Here is a 23807-nt window from a genome sequence, read left to right as displayed (position 1 = left end):
CTTTTTCACCTTATCGTGGCCAAAGATCAGATCAAAATGTCTTCCTAGATTTTACTAATTTTACTCCAATACTTACTACACAGCAAAATGAGGTCAACCTCCAAGGAATTTTCCTATAACCAGGGTGATTCGACTATTCAATACTTCATTTTCCTAAGGATTTTGAAATACTAGAGATGATAAAAATAATCAAACCACTCTTGTTTCTCAATGCAATTATATGGGTTAGGATTTCTGGTTAGAAGAGGAGGCAGTGTTATTGTGAAAAGTCAGGTGACCTGGCTTCTAGTCCAGATTCTGTGTCCAACCAGTTTGGTGACCACAGGCAAACTGTATAATCTCTCCAGGTTTCAGTTACTTCAGAAGTTGCACAATACCAGCTTTTCCCAAAGAGTCATTTGTTGTATTCCATGGCAAAAAAGGGACAAATAAGTCTGGATAGGAATGAATTAAATTAAGATAAACAGAAAATAAATAGTTTCTTAATGGGGGGTTTATAAAAGCCTTTAATGTGACTCTTTGAGGGGAAGGACAAAGTACAAAGCACTGACCTGAACTTGTTTTTGGGAGCACATTAATGGTCAAGTGCAAGCAATGACGAGGAGCAAAGTATGACTTGTCCTTCCTCCCCTGTGCCCCAAGCTCGCATATGTTCACAGCTGGAACATATACACTGAGGAATGCTAAAGGATGTTAATCGGGTTTTCTTTTTTCTTCCTTTTGAGGGGTGGATTCTATGAGAGGGCAAGCGTTATCTACATTTGTAAAGAGAGAAAATTTTAGCCCAGGGAAATAAGGTGAATCAGAAGAAGCTCTAGATCCAGAACATGCAGTGTACACATTCAAAGTGTACACATGACATTTAGGAAGTGTATGGTTGAAGATATACTATGGAGGGAGAGAGCATGCAAATTTGTGAAAGAAGGCATGAAAGAGTGAAAGTCCTAATTTTTTAAGCTATATTTCTTAAAATAGCCTAAAAGTATAGTGACAAATCTCTTGTCTAAAGTGTTGTGAAACTCTGATTTTTATAGTCACATACGATGATATATGGCCTTGTACTGGAATGGAGGAAGCAGAAGAGCATGAGCTTTGTACAGAGTCATGAAGACCTAGGTGAGAATCTCAGCTGTTCTCATTTCTATGTGTGACTTCTCGATGAGCTTCAGTTTTCACCTGTAAAGAGAAATCTCTAACCTTGGGGCTTGTCTTAGTGGTCAATGAATAAACACAGGTAAAGCTGCTTGCAGAGTACTTGATACACAGAAGATGATGAACCAAGTATTTTCCATTTAGAGTCCTCAGCATACAGAGATTAGAGTTTGTCTGACACAGTATCTTGTACATATATGATAGGCACTCAATAATGAATAAACTCTGATTTCCAAACAGTGAAATTTTATCTATGACTCTCAAGACCTGGCTCAACTATTACTTCTTCTATAGAACTGTCTGATTACAAAAACTGTAAAGATTGTACAAAGTAAAGATTTTTACTTTGCTCCTGAACTCTCTAAGTAATCTTGCTTTTATTTCTCTTATGTTATTTAGCATGTATTTCCTTGATTTGCTGTTATCTGTAGACATGTTGTATCTTCCCTACAAGATATAATCCCTTCTTATAAGTAGAAAATGTTTTACTATCCTGTGTTTCTCTTTCAGTGTTTAGCATAGTTCTTGTTCAAAGAACATTTGTTGATGTTGGAGAAGGTGTGGAGAAAAGGGAACCAACCCTCTTACATTGTTGATGGGAAAGTAAATTGGTGCAGCTGCTATTGAACACAGTACAGAGGTTCCTTAAAAAAACTAAAAATAGAGTTATTACAGGATCTAGCAAACTCACTCCTGGGCAGATATACGGAAAAGACAAAAACTCTACTTTGAAAAGATATATGCACCCCAATGTTCACAGCAGCACTGTTTCCAATAGCTAAGACATGGAAACAATCTAAATGTCTACTGACAGATGACTAGATAAAGAATATGTGTTATAAACGGAATACTACTCAGCCATAAAAAAGAATACAATAATGCCATCTGCAGTAACATGGATGGACCTGGTGGTTGTCATACTAAATGAAGTAAGCCAGAAAGAGAAAGAAAAATACATATGATATCACTTATATGTGGAATCTAAAAAAAATGACACAAATGAACTTATTTACAAAACAGAAATAGACTCACTGACATAGAAAACAAACTGATGGTTACCAGGGGGAAAGGTGGAGGGAAGAATAAAGTAGGAGTATGGGATTAGTAGATACAAACTACTATATGTAAACTACTACATGTATATATGTACACTGTATGTATATTTATATGCATAAATAAATAACAAGGATTTACTGTATAGCCTAGGGAACTATATCCAATATCTTATAATAACCTATAATGGAAAAGAATCTGAAAAAGAATATATATATATATATATATATATATACACACACACACACACACATACATACACATACACATATTTGAATCACTTTGCTATACACCTGAAACTAACACAACATTGTAAATCAACTATACTTCAATAAAAACAAAACAAAACCCATTTGTTGAATATGTTACAACCTGGCACCCTCTGACCAAGAATGATAACTAGTGGAGTTTTCCTCAGCCCAAGTTAGGGCCCTCCAGGCCTTTCCATCACTTGTTAGGTGGCTTCCTCTTTTTACAAGTGAATTTTGCCATTAATCCCATGTCTAGAAAAAAGTTCTAAAAGTCCTTTTTTGTAAGCTATCATAGGATGTCATTCTTGACATCCCTTTTCTTTTTTCCCACTGAACTTTAGGTAAATCTCAATAATAATTTTTACATATGGTATGTAATTCTGTTTTTACAAGACTATGAACTCCTGGAGGGGAGGACCCACATCTGAATCCCTACCGTACCTTAGCAGATTTTGGCCACATATTAAGCAGCCAAAAAAAATTTTGCAAAGTGAGTGAATGAAAAAATTTGTGTTGTCACACACATGATATGAACCTAGGGGGGAAAATTTAGCCAAGCTAAATGGATTTCTCATATATAGGGGCCCAGTTCAGGATGTTGCAGAAGTAACTCATAGCATCTTTTGGTGGGTAAAGTGAAGCCTGGGAAAAGGGGAGAAAATAAATTCCTTGTGTTCTTGGGGTGGGACAGTATTTAGGAAGGATGGGAGTATTTGTGAGGCAAGAAAAGGGGAAAGGAATTGAAAAGAATAGGAAACTGTGAATCTAGTACAAGGTCAAGTGTTCTAAGAGTTCAATACAACAGATCAGGAATGATTCTTCTACAAAAAGGTTAGTCTTCTATCCTAAAATGAATCTGGGAAAAGTGGAAATTAAGTTATAAGAAATAGTAACAGCCTTAGTATCAAACACAGTGTAAACAGACCTAGCTTTTGAACAACTTTTGAAAAATTATGCCCTACCTCACGTTCCTCTTCTTGTTCTTTGCGAATCTGCTCCAAACGAAATTGTTCTGCCATCTCTCTCTCATGAGCTTCCCTCTGTTGATAAAAGAGAAAGGAATCCAGCTCTCAAAAACCAGACTTACTTAAAAAAAAAAGAAAAAGAAACAAAGAAAGAAAAGAAAGAGAAAGAGAAAGAAAAAAGAAAAAGAGCGAATTCCCAGCATGGCCCAGAGGTACACCACTGTGGTAATGGAAGTGTTTGTCTCTGGAACAAGAATGGGAAGAAAAGCAAGAACAAAGCATAGCTCTCTGATCATGCATGGTGGGTTCCTATTTGAACACCCGGGTAACTCTGGGTAGAGTGGCATTCAAGATCCTCCAGAACCCTTTCTCTGGTCTTCCTTTCTGGTCTTTTCTGCTATTTCTCCTGTACCCAAATATCAAACTCTATTCACATCAGCCTCCATCATGAACCCAAGCCTTCTGGTCCCCTGCTGCTAGCATATATTACTTCTTCTCTCCTACCCCTCTTTCTCTATCCAGTTCAAATAGACAGTCTCTTCTGTGAAACCCTCCCTAATACATTCCCATTTCTTGGCTCTCTGAAAAAGCTGGCAAAAACTTTTCACTGAAACTTGCTCACTGAACTCTCACAGAACTCAGTGCTTCCCTTATGATATTTAGGACCCTTGCCCAAATGTTCTAGCTATCTTTGTTCTTGACTTAATCTACTCTACACCACACTGTGAGCCTTATTTGAAGGCTGAAACTGTGGCTTATTCATTTTCCCCTCCTATGCCCAGTACAGAAGCAGGTGTTCAAGAAGCACTGAACAAATCAGTGGTTCTCAACCCTGACTGCACAGTAGAATCACCTGAAGAGCTTTTTAAACATTGCTAAATTTTCCTATAGACTGATTTAAAAAATGAAATAACTACTAGGACCATTTTTGTTTTCGCTTCTTATGACTCTTGAAAAAAATTTATGTTGTCAAAATGAACCATGTTTTAAGAACCGGGGTAGAATTATATTCTTTCTGTTAATTGAATCTAGCTCTTTCCACTGCAAACCCAACTCTCTTAGGGATCAAAATGATTAAAGGGCTGGCACTTAAACAATGAAAGACTATTTAGGATTGAGTTCTTTATCCCAGAAGTCCCCTGACCAAACCTACCTTTGCCCTGTCAGCCTCAAGTGAAAGGCGATAGGCCTCATCTTGCTCTCTCTTCACATTTTCTCTGGCTTCTCGTTCATCCTTAAAAGAAAGGAAAAGATTCAAATGCATTTTACCATATTACTGTTTTTAAAGAAAAAACCAATGAGAATCCCCTTGTCTTACTCCTGTGTAAACTTATAATTAAACAAGGCATCTTTAAAGTGTAGAGTGTAAATAAGCTAACGAATAATAATAAGAAGAAGAATAAGGTGAGAGTACAGTAGATGGTGAAAATAAGAATGTTTGAAGCCTTGCTCTGCCACTTACAAACTATGTGACCTTGGGCAAGTTATTTAACCTCTCTAGGTCTCAGTTTCCTCAAAAGAAAAAAAGAAGTAATACTTACCTCATAGAGTTGTTGTGAGAGTTAAATGCAATAATATATAAACTATCTAGCAAAGCACCAGACATTCAGTTCATTTTCTTCCCCACTTTCTTGATTTTTGGGGATAATTCTGGAAATTATCAGCGTTGGGACTAAGGGCTGGGAGAGAGCAAAGGACTAGGACGCAGCCCCCTGGTCAGCACAGAAAGAGGCTGAAAGCAAAATACCCTGTTAACTTCAGTCCACATCACCCCACTAACACTTAGTTATCAAGTATTTCCTCACAACATCCACATTCATGAAGTGTGGATAATGCAGAAGTTATCTAAACTGAAGATCTTTTAGGATATTTTTAGCATCTGAAGTGATTATGTCATCTGCCTACATTTAAATCACGATTTCACATGAAACTAAAAATTAATTCACCTGCCAAAATGTCTTATTTGTTAAATTCTGGAGTACAGCCAACATACATGTACTTAAATTTAATAAATACCCCCACCTGTTGACATTAGAGTATAGGTTCCCTTTTTGGTCATTTTGCACAACAGGCTGAACCATGTAAAATCACCAATATTTGACTGATTCTGACCGACAGAAGTAGAAATTTCATGTGGTTTAACTTAATTATTTTTGTCTCCCCATTCAATATATGCTTACTCAGGCTGAGTATATGCATGGCATTGTCTTAGGTGCTCACTTGGATACCTATTTAAGACTGGCCTTCTCCCTGAAGCCCCAAACTCCCTTTGGTTTCAGTGATTCTATTAAATTCCACAATTTCTGGTATGAATAGTACCATTTCACTGATTCCTCATCTTTCAAATAAAAAATCAGGAAGAATTAGATGTTGCTGGCCTCAAGCTAACTGCTATACCATCTATGACGAAAGGGAATGCTAGGGAAATTATATGTTGGAACAAATGACCAGGAACAATGTTTAACATAGCTGAAAGGCCACTCAGCCTACAAAGCAGTTAGGATAATGTACATGTCATGTAATATTATGTATGAATAAAAATAGGTTTTAAGAACTTCTACTTGGAGACTTGTACTTAGCCATTAGTATTCCATTTTAAAGAAATAAAAGCATATTTCTTTAAATACATTTTCATTAATTCTAACTGGGTATTTCCCACTTTGGTCTATATAATACAGTTTTACTGTGACCAGATATAACCAACCTAATTAAACACATTTTGCACATTTCTGTTTACATTTGCATTTGCCTAATTTATTACTCTGTAAACTTCTTCCCCAACTTAATAGACAAGTTTGTGAGACCACTTTCATTTGGCCATGGCTAATCTATATTTGATGTATAATGTCTTTACTTTTTATGTCACCAAGGAGATGTAATGAAAAGATCAGCAGACCTGTGTTCAAGTCCTAGTCCTGCTAGTAGCAAGCTGTGTGTTCTTGCATAAACAGTGTCTCCCTTTTCAGTCATTTATTAAAGGATTGAGTTTTTAAGGATTCTGTGCCTTTCTGGATAAGTCAATCTTTCCAAATTTAGATATCCCTAATATTATCAACAACCTATGGGAGTAATCTTATCTTTTTATATTTCAAATGGGGAAATATTTAAGATGTTTAAAATTTTAATTGTACCTTATTTTGCTGACCCCATCCCTCCAAATTAGTTTAGGTTTCTCTCATAACATTCTGTACTTTCCCTTTACAACATTTACCACAATTACATTAATTAATTATCATATGTCTACTTATTTAATGTGAGAGTCCCCCACAACACTGTAAGCATCATAAGAACAGGGATCTTGTCAATATTATGTATCTCTGTATTCCAAGTGTTTCACGTAATTCCTAGCTTTTGAGAGGTATTTAATAAGCATTGGTTGAATAAATGAATTGTCTTTCCAGGCATAAATTATTTATTGTTTACAGTAAAAATTAAGGAGGAAAAAGATACAGCTCATCCACAAAGCAACCCCATCTGAGTCAATGAAATTGACTGGCTGGGCAGAAGTGACCTGTTATGACACTATGCACACACAACAAAGGGACCTTCTAAAAGCTACCACAGCTGGAAGGCCTCTCTGAGCACAAATATAATTTATAATAAAAGCATTCTAAGTAAATAGCTCTGTTTTAAAACAGACTGTTGCAGATATGAAAGGCCATTAAATACAAGGATCTCCGCCACAAAATGTGGCACCTGTTGTGAGAGGACGTCCTGAACCAGCTCATTTGCTTCCCTCCCATCTCCCCTACTCTCCCTTCTCTTTCTCTTCCCTCCCTTCCTTCTCACAAATATTCATTAAGCACCAACTTTACTATAGACATCATGGTAGTAGTAGGGATACAGATGCAGGCCACAGTTTAATAGGAAAATTCCAGGTGCTGTGGTTAACATTTCGTGTGTAAGTTTGTTCTCATAAACTATAGATATGCCTCTTGGAACTTCTATGTCTTACGAATACTGTCCTTGTGGAGGTTTCCCTTGCTAAAGCTGAGAGGATACATCAGACAAAGTGACTAGACATACATTTTGATTGTGTGGAGGTAGAACAGCTGGAATGATCAGGTTCAGGAATAGGTTTCAGGTGCTGCCTGGGCTATGGCTTGGGCTGCTTAGTATGAAAACACTCCTTGTCATAGTAAAGTGAGAAGCTGGATTGCTCAGAAGAGAGTGATAGCCTCCACTGGAGCCTTTCGTCTGTAGCATACTTGTCACTGCTCTCATCCGGCTTGGTGTTACACTCACCTGTACACTTGTCTCTCTACCTGAGCTGTAAGCTCCCACAGGGAAAGGACTCTCTATCTCCTATAGCACCTAGGCTACTAGGCTACTATCTCACATATGGTAAGCATTCAATACTTATTTGTTTGATGAATGAGTGGAATTATCACTACTCAACAGTAATATACCTGAAGTCTGGAACTTTTAAGTATTCTTCAGACCAGTAATTTTTTATTTGTGTGTTTTTCCTATTCTGAATATTACAAGGACTTGTCGAAAAGTGATGGAATTACAATTCAAACCTAGTCTTTCCCTCCTGAAAGCCTATACTTTTTCCCACTGTGGCAACACTGGGTGGCTGGGTACAGTTCTGTATATCTGAGACAGTGGCCACTGAATCAGATTTCACTACAACCCATTAAAAATAATGAAAACATTTTATGAGCTATCGAATGGCTCCCAAATGAGGAATTTAACCAGAAATGGAATTTAAGTTAACTTGTTACTCCTCACTAGTGTTTAAAATTAGTAATCATCAGTTAATTCTCAAAGAACTAATGCACAATTTCAAATTATCAACAAGCAGGCTATAGTGGTTAGGCTTGTTTCAAGTAATAACCAACTGCATACACAAATACCCACATACATATATACATATGGTATTTATTTATTCTTCTGAATGCCCAGCTTAGAATATACACCCTGCTCTCTGCCTTAATAAGTAGGACCTTGTAAACAGGGAAATGGTCCTGGTCTATCCCTAAGGAGATAGGGACCAAGGTAATGTGAACTTGTTTCAATATAAATACTTAGAGATAGCAAATAAAATTTAGCAAAAATGTTAAAAATATTACTCAGCATTTAAGAAAGAACAAAGAAAAATTCCTAGGTAGTAATAAAGAGAAAATTGGAAATCAGCACTGTAAATGATGAGGTAAAATGGAATCTGACAGGCAGATTATCCATCTTGGTAACTTGAGGCCCAAACAGATCCAGAAAATTTTATTTTGGAGCAAGGTAGGAAACTGGAAAAGTTATCTGTGGGATAACTTAATATAAGTGCAACTGGACTCTGGAAATAGGGTGCCAGGGAAAGGGGGAGAAAATTATTTTAATAAATAATGGCCAAACAGTTTTAGAATTTGATGAAAACTGTAAAGCCACAGATTCAAGAATCTAAATCAACATCAGGCAAAACAAACATGAAGAGTTACACCAAGGCACATCATACCCAAATTGTATAAAATTAATAATAAAATGAAAAATCTTAAAAATCAGTCAGAAAAAAAGAAAAGACATATATGTAAAGGGGGACAGAATAAGAATGAGATCAGACTTCTCATCAAAAATAGTGCAAGTGAGAAGACACTGGAGCAACATCTTTAAAGCACTGAAAGAAAAAAAAACTTGTTAACTTAGAATTCTATACTCAGTAAAAGTAACTTCAAAATTGAAAGTGAAATGAAGGCTTTTTCAATATGCAAAAGCTGAGTTAACTACCAGCATGTGTACTACAGTAAAAGTTAGAGGAAGTCCTTTAAGGAGAAGGAAAACAATACCAGATGGAAATCTGGATCTTCCCAAAGGTATGAAGAGAACTGGAAATGGGAGCTTCATGAGTAGATTAATAGACATTTCTTCCTTACTATTTGAATCTCTTTAACAAACAATTGAGTGTATCTCAACGGCATTTTGTACAGAAATAAAAAATCCAACCTAAATTCATATGGAAACTCAGGAACCCCAGTCAAAGCAATCCTAAAAAAGGAGAACAAAGTTGGAGGACTCAACATTTCCAAAACATTACAAAGCTATGGTAATCAAAAACATTGTGGTATTGGCATAATGATATACACCTAAACAAATGCATTCGAACTGAGAGCCCAGAAATAAACTCTCACATATATGGTAAATTTATTTTCAACAAGAGTACTAAGCTCATTCAACGGAGAAAGGGTAGTTTTTTGTTTTTTGTTTTTTAAACAAATGACACTGGGAAAGCTAGATATTCAGATGCAAAAAAATGACATTGGATCCTAGTTTTACACCATATACAAAAATAACAACTGAAAATGGATAAAAGATCTAAAATTAAGAGTTAAAACCACAAAACTCATAGAAAAAAATATAGGTGAAAATCTTCATGAACTTAGGCAGTGATTTCTTCAGTAAGAAACAAAGCACAGGCATTAAAAAGTAAAAACAGATAAACTGGGCTTCACCCTAAAAACTTCTGTTCATCCCCCCATAAGATTATGGGAGTAAAATCTCTGAGAGGGGAATGAGACAGGAAAGGGGTAGGGTATGGCCATTCAAGGAATGACACAGCAATTAACAACAAAATGGTGGAAGATTCAACTCCCAGTAGGCCTTGAGGCCCAAGATAGTGGGATATTTGACTTCTAGCAGACCTTGAGCTTTATCATATGCTTACTGTAATATATTAGCATGGTAAATGGCACTCCCACAGGTGCCATGACAGTTCTGAGGCCAACCGTAAAAGGTCAAAAAGTGGGTGGTGGCCCAATTCCCTGCCCCTTCCCCAAAGTAGTTAAAATAATCCCCCCACTTGTTAGCATATGAAGCTACCAAGCCCACAAAAACTATAAACCCCCACACCTTGTGGCTGCTCCCTTCTGAGTGAGGCAGATTGCACTCTGTCTACGGAGTATGGATCTCTCTGTATATCTACTGAGCACCCAACCCCTACAGCTCATGGCCTTTCTCTTGCCTTCTGATACAGCCTGCACTCTGTCAATGGAGTATGGATCTCTCTGAATAAACCTATCTTTACTCAAAACAAATAAACAAACAAAAACAAACAAACAAACTTCTGTGCATCAAAGGACATTATCAAGAAAGTGAAAAGACAATTCACAGAATGGAAGAAAATATTTGCAAATCATATATCTGATAAGAGTTTAATATCCAGAACTCCTGTGACTCAACAAAAGCAAAAAGAACAAACAATTCAATCCAAAAACAGGCAAAGGACTTGAACAGACATTTCTCTAAAAAAGATATATAAATGGCCAATAAATACATACTCATAGCAGCATTATTCACAATAGACACAAGATGGAAACAACCCAAGTGTCTATCAACAGATGAAGAGATACAAAATGCGGTATATACACACAATGGAATACTATTCAGCCATAAAAAGGAATGGAGTACTGATACATACTATAACATACAGAAACCTTGAAGACATTATGCTCAGTAAAAGCCAGACACAAAAAGACAAATATTATATGTTTCCAATTACATAAGGTATGTAGTAGAGGCCGATTCAAAAAGACAGAAAATAGAATAGAAGGGAGGGGGAATGGAAAGTTATTGCTTATTAGACTGGCTAGAATCTATAGTTCAAGAGCAAATAGAAGTGATGTGAACACACATCCCTGCTTCTTTCCTGATCCTAGCAGGAAAACAGTCTTTCACCAGTAAGTAAAATATTATTTTGCAGGGTTTTTTTTTCCTTTTAAATAGATGCCCTTAAACAGGTTCTACTCTATTCCTGTTTTACTGAAAGTTTCTATCAGGAATGAATTAACTGTGGTCTAATATTTTTTCTGAATCCATTGAGATGATCAAATGGTGAATCACAATGAGTGATTTTTCAAATCTAAAGCAAGGAAAAGAAGGAAAAAGCATCAAGAATGAAAAGGAAGAAGATAAACTCTCTTTACTCACAGATAAAATGATTAGGGATCTGGAAAATCCTATGGATTCTACCAAAAAACTATCAGAATTAATAGGTTATTTTGGTAAGTTACAGGATATAAAATTGACATAAAACAAGCAGCTATATTTCTACACACTAGCAAGAAATGATCAGAACTTACAATTTAAAAAATGCCACTTATAATAGCATAAAATATATGAAATACTTAGGCATAAAGTTGAGAAAAGATGTACACTGAAAATTTTTAAAACATTAATGAGAGGAATTAAAAAAGACCTAAATACACAGAGATGTATCATTTTCATGGATCAATACAGTCAATTTTTGTATGTAAATTCTATCTAGGTAATGTACAGATTCAACACAATTCTAATAAAAATACCAGCAGTATTTTTATTAGTTAATTTTAAAAACTAAAATATAGTTGATTTACAACATTGTTAGTTTCAAGTGTACAGCAAAGTGATTCAGTTATACATACACACATGCATATATTCTTTTTCAGATTCTTTCCATTATATAGATTATTACAAGATGTTGAGTATAGTTCCCTGTGCTATATAGGGTCTTTGTTGTTTATCTATTTTATATATAATAGTGTATATATGTTAATCCTAAACTCCTAATTTATCCCTCTCCCTTACCCCTTTCCCCTTTGGTAACCATAGTTTATTTGTAGAAATTGACAAACTGATTATAAAATTCATATGGAAATGCACTGGACCTAGAATAGCTGAAACAACTATGAAAAAAAGAACATTAGAGAACTTATACTACTTGATCATCTGATTTTTGACAAAGATGAAATGGCAATTCAGTGGGAAAAGGAAGTCTTTTCAGTAAACAGTGCCAGACCTACTGGATATCTATATCTTCCTTTACCCTCTGGGGGAAAAAACCCCTTAAATCCATATTTTATACTATATATAAGATTTAATTCAAGTGGATCATAGACCTAAGTATAAAATCTAAAGGATTAATACTTTTAGCAGAATCATAGGAGAAAATAATGGCCTTGGATTACGTCAATATTTCTCAGATATGATGCAAAAGCATGATAGATGAAAGAAAAGATATAAAGTGGAATTCATCAACTGTCCTACTAAAGACAATTGAAAATGATAATGTAAATTAAGCCATAAACTGGAAGAAAAATCTTTGCAAATTACTTATAAAATAAAGGACTCATATCTAGAACATATAAATAACTCTTAAATATAAAAATAACAAAGAATACAATTTTTAAAATGTAAAAGATTTGTAGAAACTTCACCAAAAAAGACAAACGGTTAGCAAGTAAGTACATGAAAAGATGCTTGATCTCATTAGTCATTAGGAAAATGCAAATTGAAACCACAATGAGTCACCACTATAAGCCTATTAGAATGTCTAAAATTAAAAAGGACTAACCATACCAAATGCTGACATACCAAGTGGAGCCACTGGAACTCTATACACTGCTGGTGGAAAAGTAAAATGGTGCAACCACTTTGGAAAATACTTTGGCAGTTTCTTAAAAAGCATATATCTACCATATGATCTAGTCATTCTAGTTCTAGGTAGTCACCCAAGACAAATGACAGCATATGCCTATATTAAAACTTGTATACGAATGTTCATAGCAGCTTTATTTGTAATAGCATGTCCATAAATAGGTGAAAAGATTTTTTAAAATGTGCAAAAATACAAACACTATTGAAAGCAGTAGTAGAGGCTTTGTCAAATCATTTCTTGTTCACAGCAGACAAGTGTTGGAACCTGTCATAATATAACAATTCCCCTTTATAGGATTTCAGAGAATAAGAGTGGTAAGCCATCTGTCGGTTTTTATATTAACTTTTAAATGATTAGTAGGTTTCGAGACTTGAGTTCTCTAATGAAAATCAAATCTTAGTCAGAGACTCAAAAGAAGAAATGTACTCAGAACTGAGTGACTTACGGTCAGTTACTGAAGGCAACCAACAAAAAATGGAGGTTCCCTCAAGACCTAAGAAGATGGCACTGAAATGCAAGGTTAAATGAGGCTGCCCAGCTTCATTGTCAAAACAGTGAAAACAGAGTAGAGAGAGAGAGAGAGAAAGAAAAAAACAATTTAGAGAGAACTGAAACTATTCATTCTTAGCTTTGCCCACTTGATTTTACTAAATGAAAATGATGTCACATACAGAGTTGAATCAAAGTGCAGTCTGACAATCTTTCCACTGGGGACTAGAAGCACATCAGTATTTAGAGTGAATCAGGTAAAATTTGTAGTGTTTGTTTCAGTAACTGACAAGTTCTAAGCTCAGGCAGTTAGTTACCCTGCATGCACATCATATTGCTCAGTGACTACTGGAGGCTAGGCTTGTCCTGAATGTCGGCAACCTGTTTTAGGATCCAGGATAGCTAACAATGAATGAAGCGTTGGGGTCAGTTGGAATACTGCATTTCAGTATAGCTGAATATTCAAGCTCTCGTGTGTGTGTGTGTGTGTGTGTGTGTGTGTGTGTGTGTGTGTGTGTGTGTGATGAGCTAGTCAGAAAGAATAATATAGTGTAATTCAAGCTGTTTGCTGTGTTTTTCGTTTTTAAAAAGGTGCTTATGCAAAAAATTATAATGCAAATGTTGTTTTTTTGTATATATATTTTTATTGAAGTATAGAAAGTTTATGAAGCTGTGTCCAATTTCTGGTATACAGCATGATGCTTCAGTCATGCATGAACATACATATATTTGTTTTCATATTCTCTTTCAACATAAGTTACTATAAGATATCCAATATCGTCCCCTGTACTATACAGCATGAACTTGCTGTTTATATTTTATATATACTAGTTAGTATCTGCAAATCTCAAACTCCCAATTTATCCCTTCCCACCCCCCCCACTCCCAGTAACCGTAAGTTTATTTCTATATCTGTGAGTCTGTTTCTGTTTTGTAAAAATAAGTTCATTTGTCTTTTTTTTTTAAGATTCCACATATAAGTGATACCATATGGTATTTTTCTTTCTCTTTCTGCCTTACTTAGAATGACCATCTCCAGGTCCATTCATGTTGCTGCAAATGGCATTATTTCATTATTTTTATGGCTGCATAGTATTCCATTGTATAAATATACCACAACTTCCTTATCCAGTCATCTGTCAATGGACATTTAGGTTGTTTCCATGTCTTGGCTATTTTAAATTATTCTTAAAAAAGTAGCATTGTTAATATTGCTAGATGCTGATTGTTCAATATTGTGGATACACTGAATGCCACTGAATGATACACATCACAAAAATTAACTGTGTGCTATGCAAATTCTGTTTATATTAAAACTATTACTAGAACCAAAACAATTGTAAAATTTCTGTATGTACACATAGTGGAATACTACTTAACAATTAAAAGAAATGAACTATTGATACATGCAACAACATGGATAAATTTCAAAATAATTACGCTGAGTGAAAGAAGCTAGATGAAAGAGTACATACTGTATGATTCAACTTTTCATAAAACTTGAGAAAATGAAAACAAATCTACAGTGACAGAAAGATCAATGGTTGCCTGGGGCTTGGATGGTTGGCAGGTAGAGGCAGAAGGAATGGATTATGTGCATGAGGAAACTATTGAGAGTGATGGATATAGATATGTTTACTATTTTGATTGTGGTAAAGGTTTCATTCATATATATATACGTCAAAACTTTTCAAACTGGATACTTTATATAGGTATAGTTTATTATAGATCAATTACACCTCAATATAGCTTTAGAAAACAAATGATTAATAATACTGAAAAAATTAATGTATGGATTATTCAGCAGCTTGGATACAGATGAAAAGAGTTAATGAAGTAGAAATAATTTGAAGAAATTATCTGAATTGCAACACAGAGAGACACAGAGAAATAAAATGTGATGGAGGCTATAATCAGAGTGTCGAGTATACATCTGCTAGGAATTCTAAGGGAATACAGAGAATGAAGAAATTCTCAAAGTGATGTTTTTGAATTTTCCAGTATGGATGAAAGATAAGAATAAGTGGCCAAGGACCATTTCAAAGGGTAACCTCTAGTTCTACAGAAACTATTAAACTGAATAAACAAATAAACTGATTGAAGTCACCATGGTCAAATAATATAGCTTTGAATGCCACCTCACCTGAAGAAAACCACCTGATTCTTGATTCTGCTCATACAATGATAAGACCTTGGATGACTGGGTTGTAGTAACAGAAATAATACTTAGAACCTTGCTAACCAGTGTGGTCCAAAAACAAGCAGCGCTGAAATCAACTGGAAGCTTGTCATAAATGTGGAATAATCTTGGGCTCCATGCCAGACTGAATGAATCACAACCTGAATTTTAATAAAATCTCCAGATGAGTCCTATGCACATTTAATCTTGAAAAACACTGCTTAAGAAGCTTTGTTTCAAAGTAATGTATCTAATCCTGCTTAAGTGACAAGTGGTTGGGATGCTGTTTTTGCTTTCACAAAAGCCATAAATGGGGAAAGTTCATTCACACTGGTGCAGAGGAATGGTTAAATACTAGGACCAGAACCTAATCCTTTAGCAGTCAGACAGAAGTCTGGGAGATGAGATCCGTGCTTCTGAACAGATTCCTATAATAGGAATAGTTTTGTTCACACAGGAACCTGTCTACCAAGAGAATAAACTCTGAGAAAGGTAACAGGGAGAGACAAACATATTTCTTCTCCAATATGGCAGGCCTGTTACATGAGAAGCCCAGCTAAATGCTCTGGAGGTTGTGTGTGTGTGTGTGTGTGTGCACCCACAACAGAGATAATGTAATGGGCTTTGATAATATCTGAATACTACATTCTGTGGCCACCTCTCCAGGCAGGATTCCTTCTTAAAAGTAGATAGATAAGATAGGAGGAAGAACCTGACTTTCAATCACAGGTCAGCAAACTGTGGTCTTTGGGCCAAAGCTGGCCTGTGGCCTCTTTTTGTAAATACAGTTTTACTGGAACCCAGCCATGCCCATTTGCTCATGTACTGTCTATGGCTGAGCTACCTCTGTGCTACAGTGGCACAGCTGAGTGGTTGTGACAGAGTATACAGCTCCCAAAGTCAAAAATATTTACCATCTGGCCATTCACAGAAAACAGCTGCCAACTCTAACATCATTATACATGTTGATTTCAGCCTTCTTAACTTTTAGTAAGTAGGGAATAAAGTCATAATGAGATTTAAAGTTCATAAAAATCTAGAGAGAGATTCAGGAAAAGAAAAGGTCACATGGAAAGAGTAACTAAATTGGTTTATTACAAAAAAAAAATCAGAAACCATAAAAAAGCTCTGACATTAGTATGAAAGGTTTAGTCAAAGGTCTCACAGCAGCATATTTCAAATTTACCTGGGCTAATAGTAGAAGGTCTTGAAAGGGATTTCCTATCATACATAAAAATAATTTGATTAAACATAAGAATGCAAGAGAATTTACATACTTGGATAGGTTTCCAGGTATCTAGGAAAAGTGAAAGAATAACTTCTAACTAGACACATTCAAATAAATCACCTGTCTTGGAGGCTTAGGTATAGAACTTACTTTTTCTGAACCACTTGGTATTTTGTCTTAGTTTCAGGCAATGACTCTGTTGAACGTCTACTATGAGTAATACACTGGGCCAGACACTGTGGGAAAGAGAGATGCTAAACTAGTCTTATTAAAAGTGTCTTAAATTTTATCTAAAAGAAAGGGACAAATGATTTTTGGAGGGTTATTTTAATGGAGATTTTGTAGTTTTATACTGCTGTTATCAAATTTCTATTATTGAAAGCATGGTGTCAAAGACTTACCTTTCTAAAATAAAAATCACATCACTCCTTTTTCCTAACTTTCAATGACTTCCGCACACCTTCAGGATAAAGTGTAAATTTCCCAGCACAGCTGCCCTCAATTACTTTATCAGCTTCATTTCCCACTTCCCCCTTCCACATACCCGAGGCTCCAGCCATATAAGCCCTCTCACAGCTCCTTGAACAGACCAGGTTTTGCATGCTTCTCTGCCTTTGTATGTCCTATATCCTTGGCCTAAGACACTCTTCATCACTCTTCCTTCCACAAAATCACACTCATCTTTCAGGCCCAACTTAAGTATCTAGGCATTCACAGGTACTCTCTCTCCCTCTAGCCCTGGGTTGAATGGTTTCACGTCTGTGTTCTACTAACACTGTATTTATAACTATGTATTTACATATTTGTCTCTCTCACTAGACTATGGGCACTTAAGAGGGCAGGAATACTGTTTTTTTTTAATCTCTGAATTTCCAGCATAAGTTAACACTACCAAGTTGACACTTGGTAGATAATAATAGCAGTTAACATTTAGTGAATGCTTACTATATGCCAGGCAATCTTCTCACACATGATTATCTTATTTAATCCTCATGTATACTGAGGGAAGGAGGAAAGGAAAGAGGTGACTGTACATGTAAGAAGAAAGAAAAGGAAAGGGAGCTAAAGCTTCTGCCCCAGAAACTGTCATGGATCTCAAAAGTGTCAAAAGCCTTTGCAAGCGCAGTGTTCTTGTTTTACTTTTCTCTTGCTACCATTACCCTAACCTGGGTTTTGAGATTTAGGATAGTGAGAAGCCTTGAGAGAAACAACAATAGGCAGGAATAGAAATAAGAAAATAGCTCTACTGAGGAAAATTATCCTCTTAGAGTGCTAGATTATTCCACTACCTCTGTAACATACTCTGCAAAGGTGACACGTTTCTTTTCGGGGGACTGTTCATGCTGATGACTGGGCACGGTGCCTGGCATGTATTAGGTATTCTACAAATGTGGACTGAACTGAACTGCAAGGACAATTAACTGATTCATCCTGAGTCACTAAAACAGATAAACCAGTCCCTAGCAGTTTTGTAGATTTAGTGATGTAAAAAAAAAAAAAAGTAAAATAATTCAAATATTGGATCATTTAAAGCCAAGTTTTCAAAACCTGCCTCTAAAGCAACAAAGATCATTTTATTTTCTGAGTAAATACCTGGTTGGTGTGAGAAGAGAGGGAGCAGAGATTTTAGTAATTGAATTATTCTTAAGGGGCTAATTCATTAGGTATCAAAAAGATGTAAGAATTGGCCTTAGTTGCTTCTTTAGTGTTTGGGAGGTAAAAGCCTTTATTTTACTTTATTATTATTTTTTAACCTTCACCTTATGGCCTAATTGGGACAAACTGGGGTTCAGATATTCAAGGTCTTATTTTTGAAAATTTCTCAGGCCTATTCTGATAATCCTATTTACAAAACAATATTTAAATAGTATCTTATATTTTAAAGTATCAGAATTAGACATTTTTCTAGATAGACAAATGGCCAACAAGCACATGAAAAGATATTCAACTTCATTAGTCATTAGGAAACTGCAAATCAAAACCACAATAAAACTCCACCTTATATTCACTAGGATGGCTATTATTTTAAAAAAGAGAGAGAAAATAACCAGTGTTGGTGAGGACGTGGAGAATTTTTACCCTTGCCAGTTGGAACGTAAATGATACAGACACTATGAAAACAGTTTGGTGATTCTTCGAAAAGTTACAAACAGAATTACCACATGACCCAGAGATCCACTTCTAGGTCTATATCCAAAAGAACTGAAAATAGGGACTCAAATAGATACTTGTACATGAATGTTCATTCCATCATTATTCACAACAGCCAAAAGGTGGAAACAATCCAAATGCCCATTAACAGATGAATGGATAAACAAAATGTGATATATTCAGAAAATAGAAGTTTACTCAGCCACAAAAAAGAATGAAGTACTGATATATGCTACAATGTGGAGGAACCTAAGGGAAAGAAGCCAGACACAAGAGTAATATATTTATGATTGCATTTGTATGAAATAATCGAGAATTTGCAAACCCATAGAGACAGAAAGTAGCATGGTAGTTGCCAGAGAGGGTTGGGAGAGTGACTGCTTAATGGGTATGGGGTGATGAGAATGTCTGGGAACTAGATAGAGGTAATAGTTGTACAACACTGTTATTGCACAAAACATCACTTTAAAATGGTTAATTTTATGTTATCTGAATTTCACCTACAATAACACCCAGGTATCAAAATTACAGAGCCAAGAACTAAATAACAACAAAGCTCTCTACAGTGTGAAAAGGAAGAGGAATATCTTTATTTTTCTGCACGTGAAGTATAAGTGATGAAGGCACTGCTTTTAAAAGAGGTGTTAAATTGACATTCACAAAAAGTACTGCCTGGTAGCACTGGCTCCACAGTGTATTGCGGCCAGGACATTTCATCTTCCAGTCAAACAGCTTGGATTCTAGTCCTTGTTCCATCCTGATGGCAGAACAGTACAGAGAAACAGTACAGCTTCAAACATATACATTGAGATTTGGTTTGAATTCTAGGTCTACCCTTAATTTCTGTGTCAAGTTCCTTGACCTTTTTAAACACTGATCAATTGTATCTATAAAATTGGAAAAATACTTCCTTGTTGGATTACTGGAAGGATGAAATGCAATGATGGGTATATATCACCTAGCACAGTGGGCATTTTGATAAATGGAACTGCAGTGGGCATTTAACAAATGTTATCCTAATCATTATCACCACCATCATCATCCCAATAATAATAATCCTCTTCCTTGTAATAACTAGATTGTGTAATCTCAGGCCAAACAGTTGAATTTCTCTGAATTTCTTCTAAGGCCTGCTTGGGGAGGACCTGCGGCAAACCATCCCTCATTAATAGCATCAGTTTTCAATAGGTAAACTGGCCACGGTAGAGGAGGGGAAGGTTCATGAATAATTACATGAACACAAGCCTCGGGTCTCTGAAGCATCTTCCCATTGTTCCCTGTTTCCCACTCAAGTCACTGTCGATGTACCTGGGCTCTGATGGGTGTTCCAGGGTCAAAAATAAGAAGAACATTAGTGGTGTTAGGCAGAGACTATGTACCATATGCAGTTTAGAAGAAAAGTAATACTATACTATATTCAGAAGTCTGACAAAATTCTAATTTTTCTCAAGACTATTTTGATTTTTCTGAAATATCAAATTTCAAAAAATTATCTCTTTATATATCTATTTTTTCCTGTTTGTTTATTTGTTAAACCTGCTTTGCTTATTCCATAAGTGCTTAGTCTGCCTTTAAGTAATCACTTTCTAAGTTGCAGAGGAAGGAGGTTCTTTAGTGTGATGGCCCAGGACAAACCTCTAAGTTTGTTTTACTTTCAAGTGACCTAGGTTGTCAGGATTAAACAGAAAAACACACGGTGGGATAGTGGTCTGAAATGGACTATGGTTCCAGACTAGAAGGAATGATCATTTTGTTAATAAAATTAGGAATGATTTAGAAGGCTTCATCCACTCTGTGGTAAGAATGAATTCCTTGTCTTTAGGCCTAATTTATCACTGTGGTTTCCATTCTATAAAAAGCTCTCATTTCCTTTTTAATCAAAGCTATCACTAACTAAGTATTTGGAAAGGAAAATGTAGTACGTATTAATGAATATCCCCCTGCCTATATCTTTATCTAAGACTTTTAATCTTTTAAAGTCTTATATTTCAAAGTTTACAAAGCACTTTCACATGTGATACTCACAATAATTAGGTTGGCCAGGAAGGGACTTTGATCCCCATTTAGAGATGAGGAAACGGAGACTGAGAAACGTTTAAGTGATTTTCCCAGGGTCACCAAGCTTGTTAAAAATGTAGGCCACCTGGCATCTCATCTAGAGCTCTTTCTGCCATTTCACTTCTCTTGAACCTACATGTTTACTGTGTTTCTCCCTCTCTCAATTTTCTTCCTTCCAAACATTGCTAATATAGTCCTTGAATCAGTGTAGGGGATAGTGGAATGGTTTTCCTAGGGATGAACTGTTTCCGCTTGCTGAATGAACTGAATAGGAAAAACAGATACAGATTTAGTTTATTTCATTACCAATGGACTCTCCACAGAGAAGAGAAAGATGGTATAGAATGGATTTGTAACCCCAGCCTTGTAGTATCCTGTAGAGTTGTCATCATCTATTTACATGTCTGTTTCTCTCTTCAGACCCTAAGCAAATTGAAGACTTTTCCTTATTTATCTCTGTATCCCTAGTTCCAGTCTCAAGCAGTGCTTGGTACTTCCTAGATCCTTAAAAATTGAACAATGAACAAGCATTTTGGCTCCATAGACATATGCATTATAAATTTAGATTTGTTAAACTGATTTGCCTGTAAAATCATTAATGACCTGCTAGTGCTCAAAAAAAGTGAAAGAAGGATTACGGCAAACCTGACACTCAACATTCTTTCAGATTATATACCTGAAAGAATAGGTTTGATTGCTATTATATTAAAGACTGAACTTAAATGTTAGACTAACCGGTTTTTTTTAAAACTTCAATTATCAAAAGTTTTAAACAGAGAAATTTCAAGATAGTCTATGGTAGGACTACGAAAATAGAGAGATGAATTCACACATAGCAAGTAACTTCCAAGTTCTAAGACTGTCTTGCTTTGCTATTATGTAAGTCTCTGGAATTTCCGGTAGAGATGTTTAGAAAAGATTCTTTTTCAACTGGATAAAAGTGGTATGTGACAGTAAGCTGAAAAACTGGATTTAAGATTGGTTTTCTAATTTCTTTAGTGGCAGGATTTCAAACGATGAACTGCTGTCTCAGTGTCCGCTTTAGAGGAAGCAGGCTAACTTGTGAGAGTTTATGTTATGGCTAAACAAATCCAGAGAGAATCTACCTATCTGCCTGGTAACCTAAGATGAAACCTGTACATTTTTCAAGCATGATGCCTTGGTTCAGACCCTGGCCATCTCTTGCTTAGACTATGGTGTTAGTCTCTTAGTAGGTCTCCCAATTTCCAGTGCATTCCCATAAAATTCATTCATCCATTCATTCAACTTACCTATTTATAGAACATTAATGCACATCTACTATGCGTTAAGCTTTGTGTTAGGAAATGGAAACAATAAGTATGATGTAGTTTCCTTTTCTCACTAGCTGAAGGAGATAGATGTGTAAAACTGGAAAGGAAGGCAATATTATGAGGGCCTATTATGGGTGAGTTATTCTACAATATGTTGTTTCTTTTCATCCCCATAATACTGCAGTTGGGTAAGTATTATTATTTCTACTTTACCACGGGGAAACTGAGACTAGAATTAGCTACTTAATTTGCCTAGTTTATATGGGACTGAATCAGGTTTTATACTTAGGTCTTTCTGTTTCTAAAGCCTATGTTCTTTCCACTAAACCAATGGTTCTCAAATTTTAAGATACATAGGAATCACTCATTACATAGGAAACTTGGGAAGACAGATTCTCTGGCCTAACTGCAGAGATTCTTATTCAGTAGGTCTAGCATGGAAGCTCAAAAATCTGTACTTGTAACACATGTGTGCTCAAATGGACCAGACTTTGATAAGCACTGTTTCTCAAAAAGAAAAAATAACAGATAAATTATAATACCAAAATACATACTATTATAAAGATGTGAACAAAATGATGAGCAAACAGTACAGCCATCAGAATTAGTTTCCTAAACTGCAAATCTAATTAATGCTGCTAAAAGAGGTGATGAATACTCACTGTCCACAGTTTATGCAGAGCACAGAAGTATGGTATTGCCCTAATGTACACTTTTAGCCTCTTTCTACTCCCTTTCCTCTACCAATATCTCTTTCTTGCCTTACTGAATTACTTCTTGTTTCCCACATGTCCCAAGCCATGTCACATCTCTAAGCTGTATCACATTTCCATATTTTTTTCAATGTACTTCCTCCTTAATCCAAATGATTATTGACTACTCATACTTCCAAACTTAGTTTTTATTATTATTAGTATTATAGAAAATATTTCATAAGTACTTACTACTTGCCAGGCACCAATCTAAGCAACTTACATGTATCAACTGATTAATTGAGGAAACTGAGGCACAAAGAGACTAAGAAACTTTTCTCAAGGTTATACAGCTACTCAGTGGCAGAGTTAGGATTTGAATTCTGGCTATATGGCCCCACGAGCTCTTAACCACTAACATTTAGTTGCCTCTTGTGAGACAGTGAGCAATTCTCTAACAAGGACTCTCTTCCAGATAACCAGAGACCAACCCAAACTGTATTTCTCTTCATGTTCCTCCAACCTATTCTTATCTTTTAACCTTCTAAACTAACTTCCTTCCATTCCACTTGTATGAACCATATCTCCCCGGTCGGAACTGAATTGTTTCATGTACTGCGATTTCATTTTTAGAGATTAAGTGGCAAGCTCTCTGAGGGCAGAAACTGTGTCACTCAGTGTAGTTTGGCACATATCAGGCACTGAAAGAATTTTTGTTGGAGTGAAATGCAGAGCAAGCCATTTTACGAGCTAAACTATGTTCAATGGTTAAAGAGAAAGCACATGTACGGGGAATGGGTAATTCCTTCAAAGCGGAGTGAGGGAGTGAGTGGGCACGTATCTGTTAGCTGCTTTCTTGACTGAAGGCTGTCATTTTGAGAAGTAAATGTGAAA

At 35.8% G+C, this 23807-nt stretch overlaps 1 protein-coding gene across 2 annotated transcripts in view; it reads right to left on the bottom strand.

Moving 5' to 3' along the window:
* FAF1 (Fas associated factor 1) overlaps positions 1-23807 on the bottom strand; it is a 376835-nt gene that overhangs the window by 44089 nt on the left and 308939 nt on the right. For both annotated transcript variants that reach the window (XM_045514318.2, XM_010951821.3), the window contains exons 16-17: positions 4575-4655; positions 3419-3496 (exon numbers count right to left, since the gene is read on the bottom strand). In XM_045514318.2, the coding sequence (XP_045370274.1) occupies positions 3419-3496; positions 4575-4655 (159 nt within the window). The remainder of the gene's footprint in view (positions 1-3418; positions 3497-4574; positions 4656-23807) is intronic.

This window comes from Camelus bactrianus, chromosome 13 (genome assembly GCF_048773025.1).
Source record: "Camelus bactrianus isolate YW-2024 breed Bactrian camel chromosome 13, ASM4877302v1, whole genome shotgun sequence".
NCBI lineage: Eukaryota > Metazoa > Chordata > Mammalia > Artiodactyla > Camelidae > Camelus > Camelus bactrianus.
The sequence above is the reverse complement of the archived record's forward strand: the minus strand, read 5'-3'. Positions and strand labels throughout refer to the sequence as shown.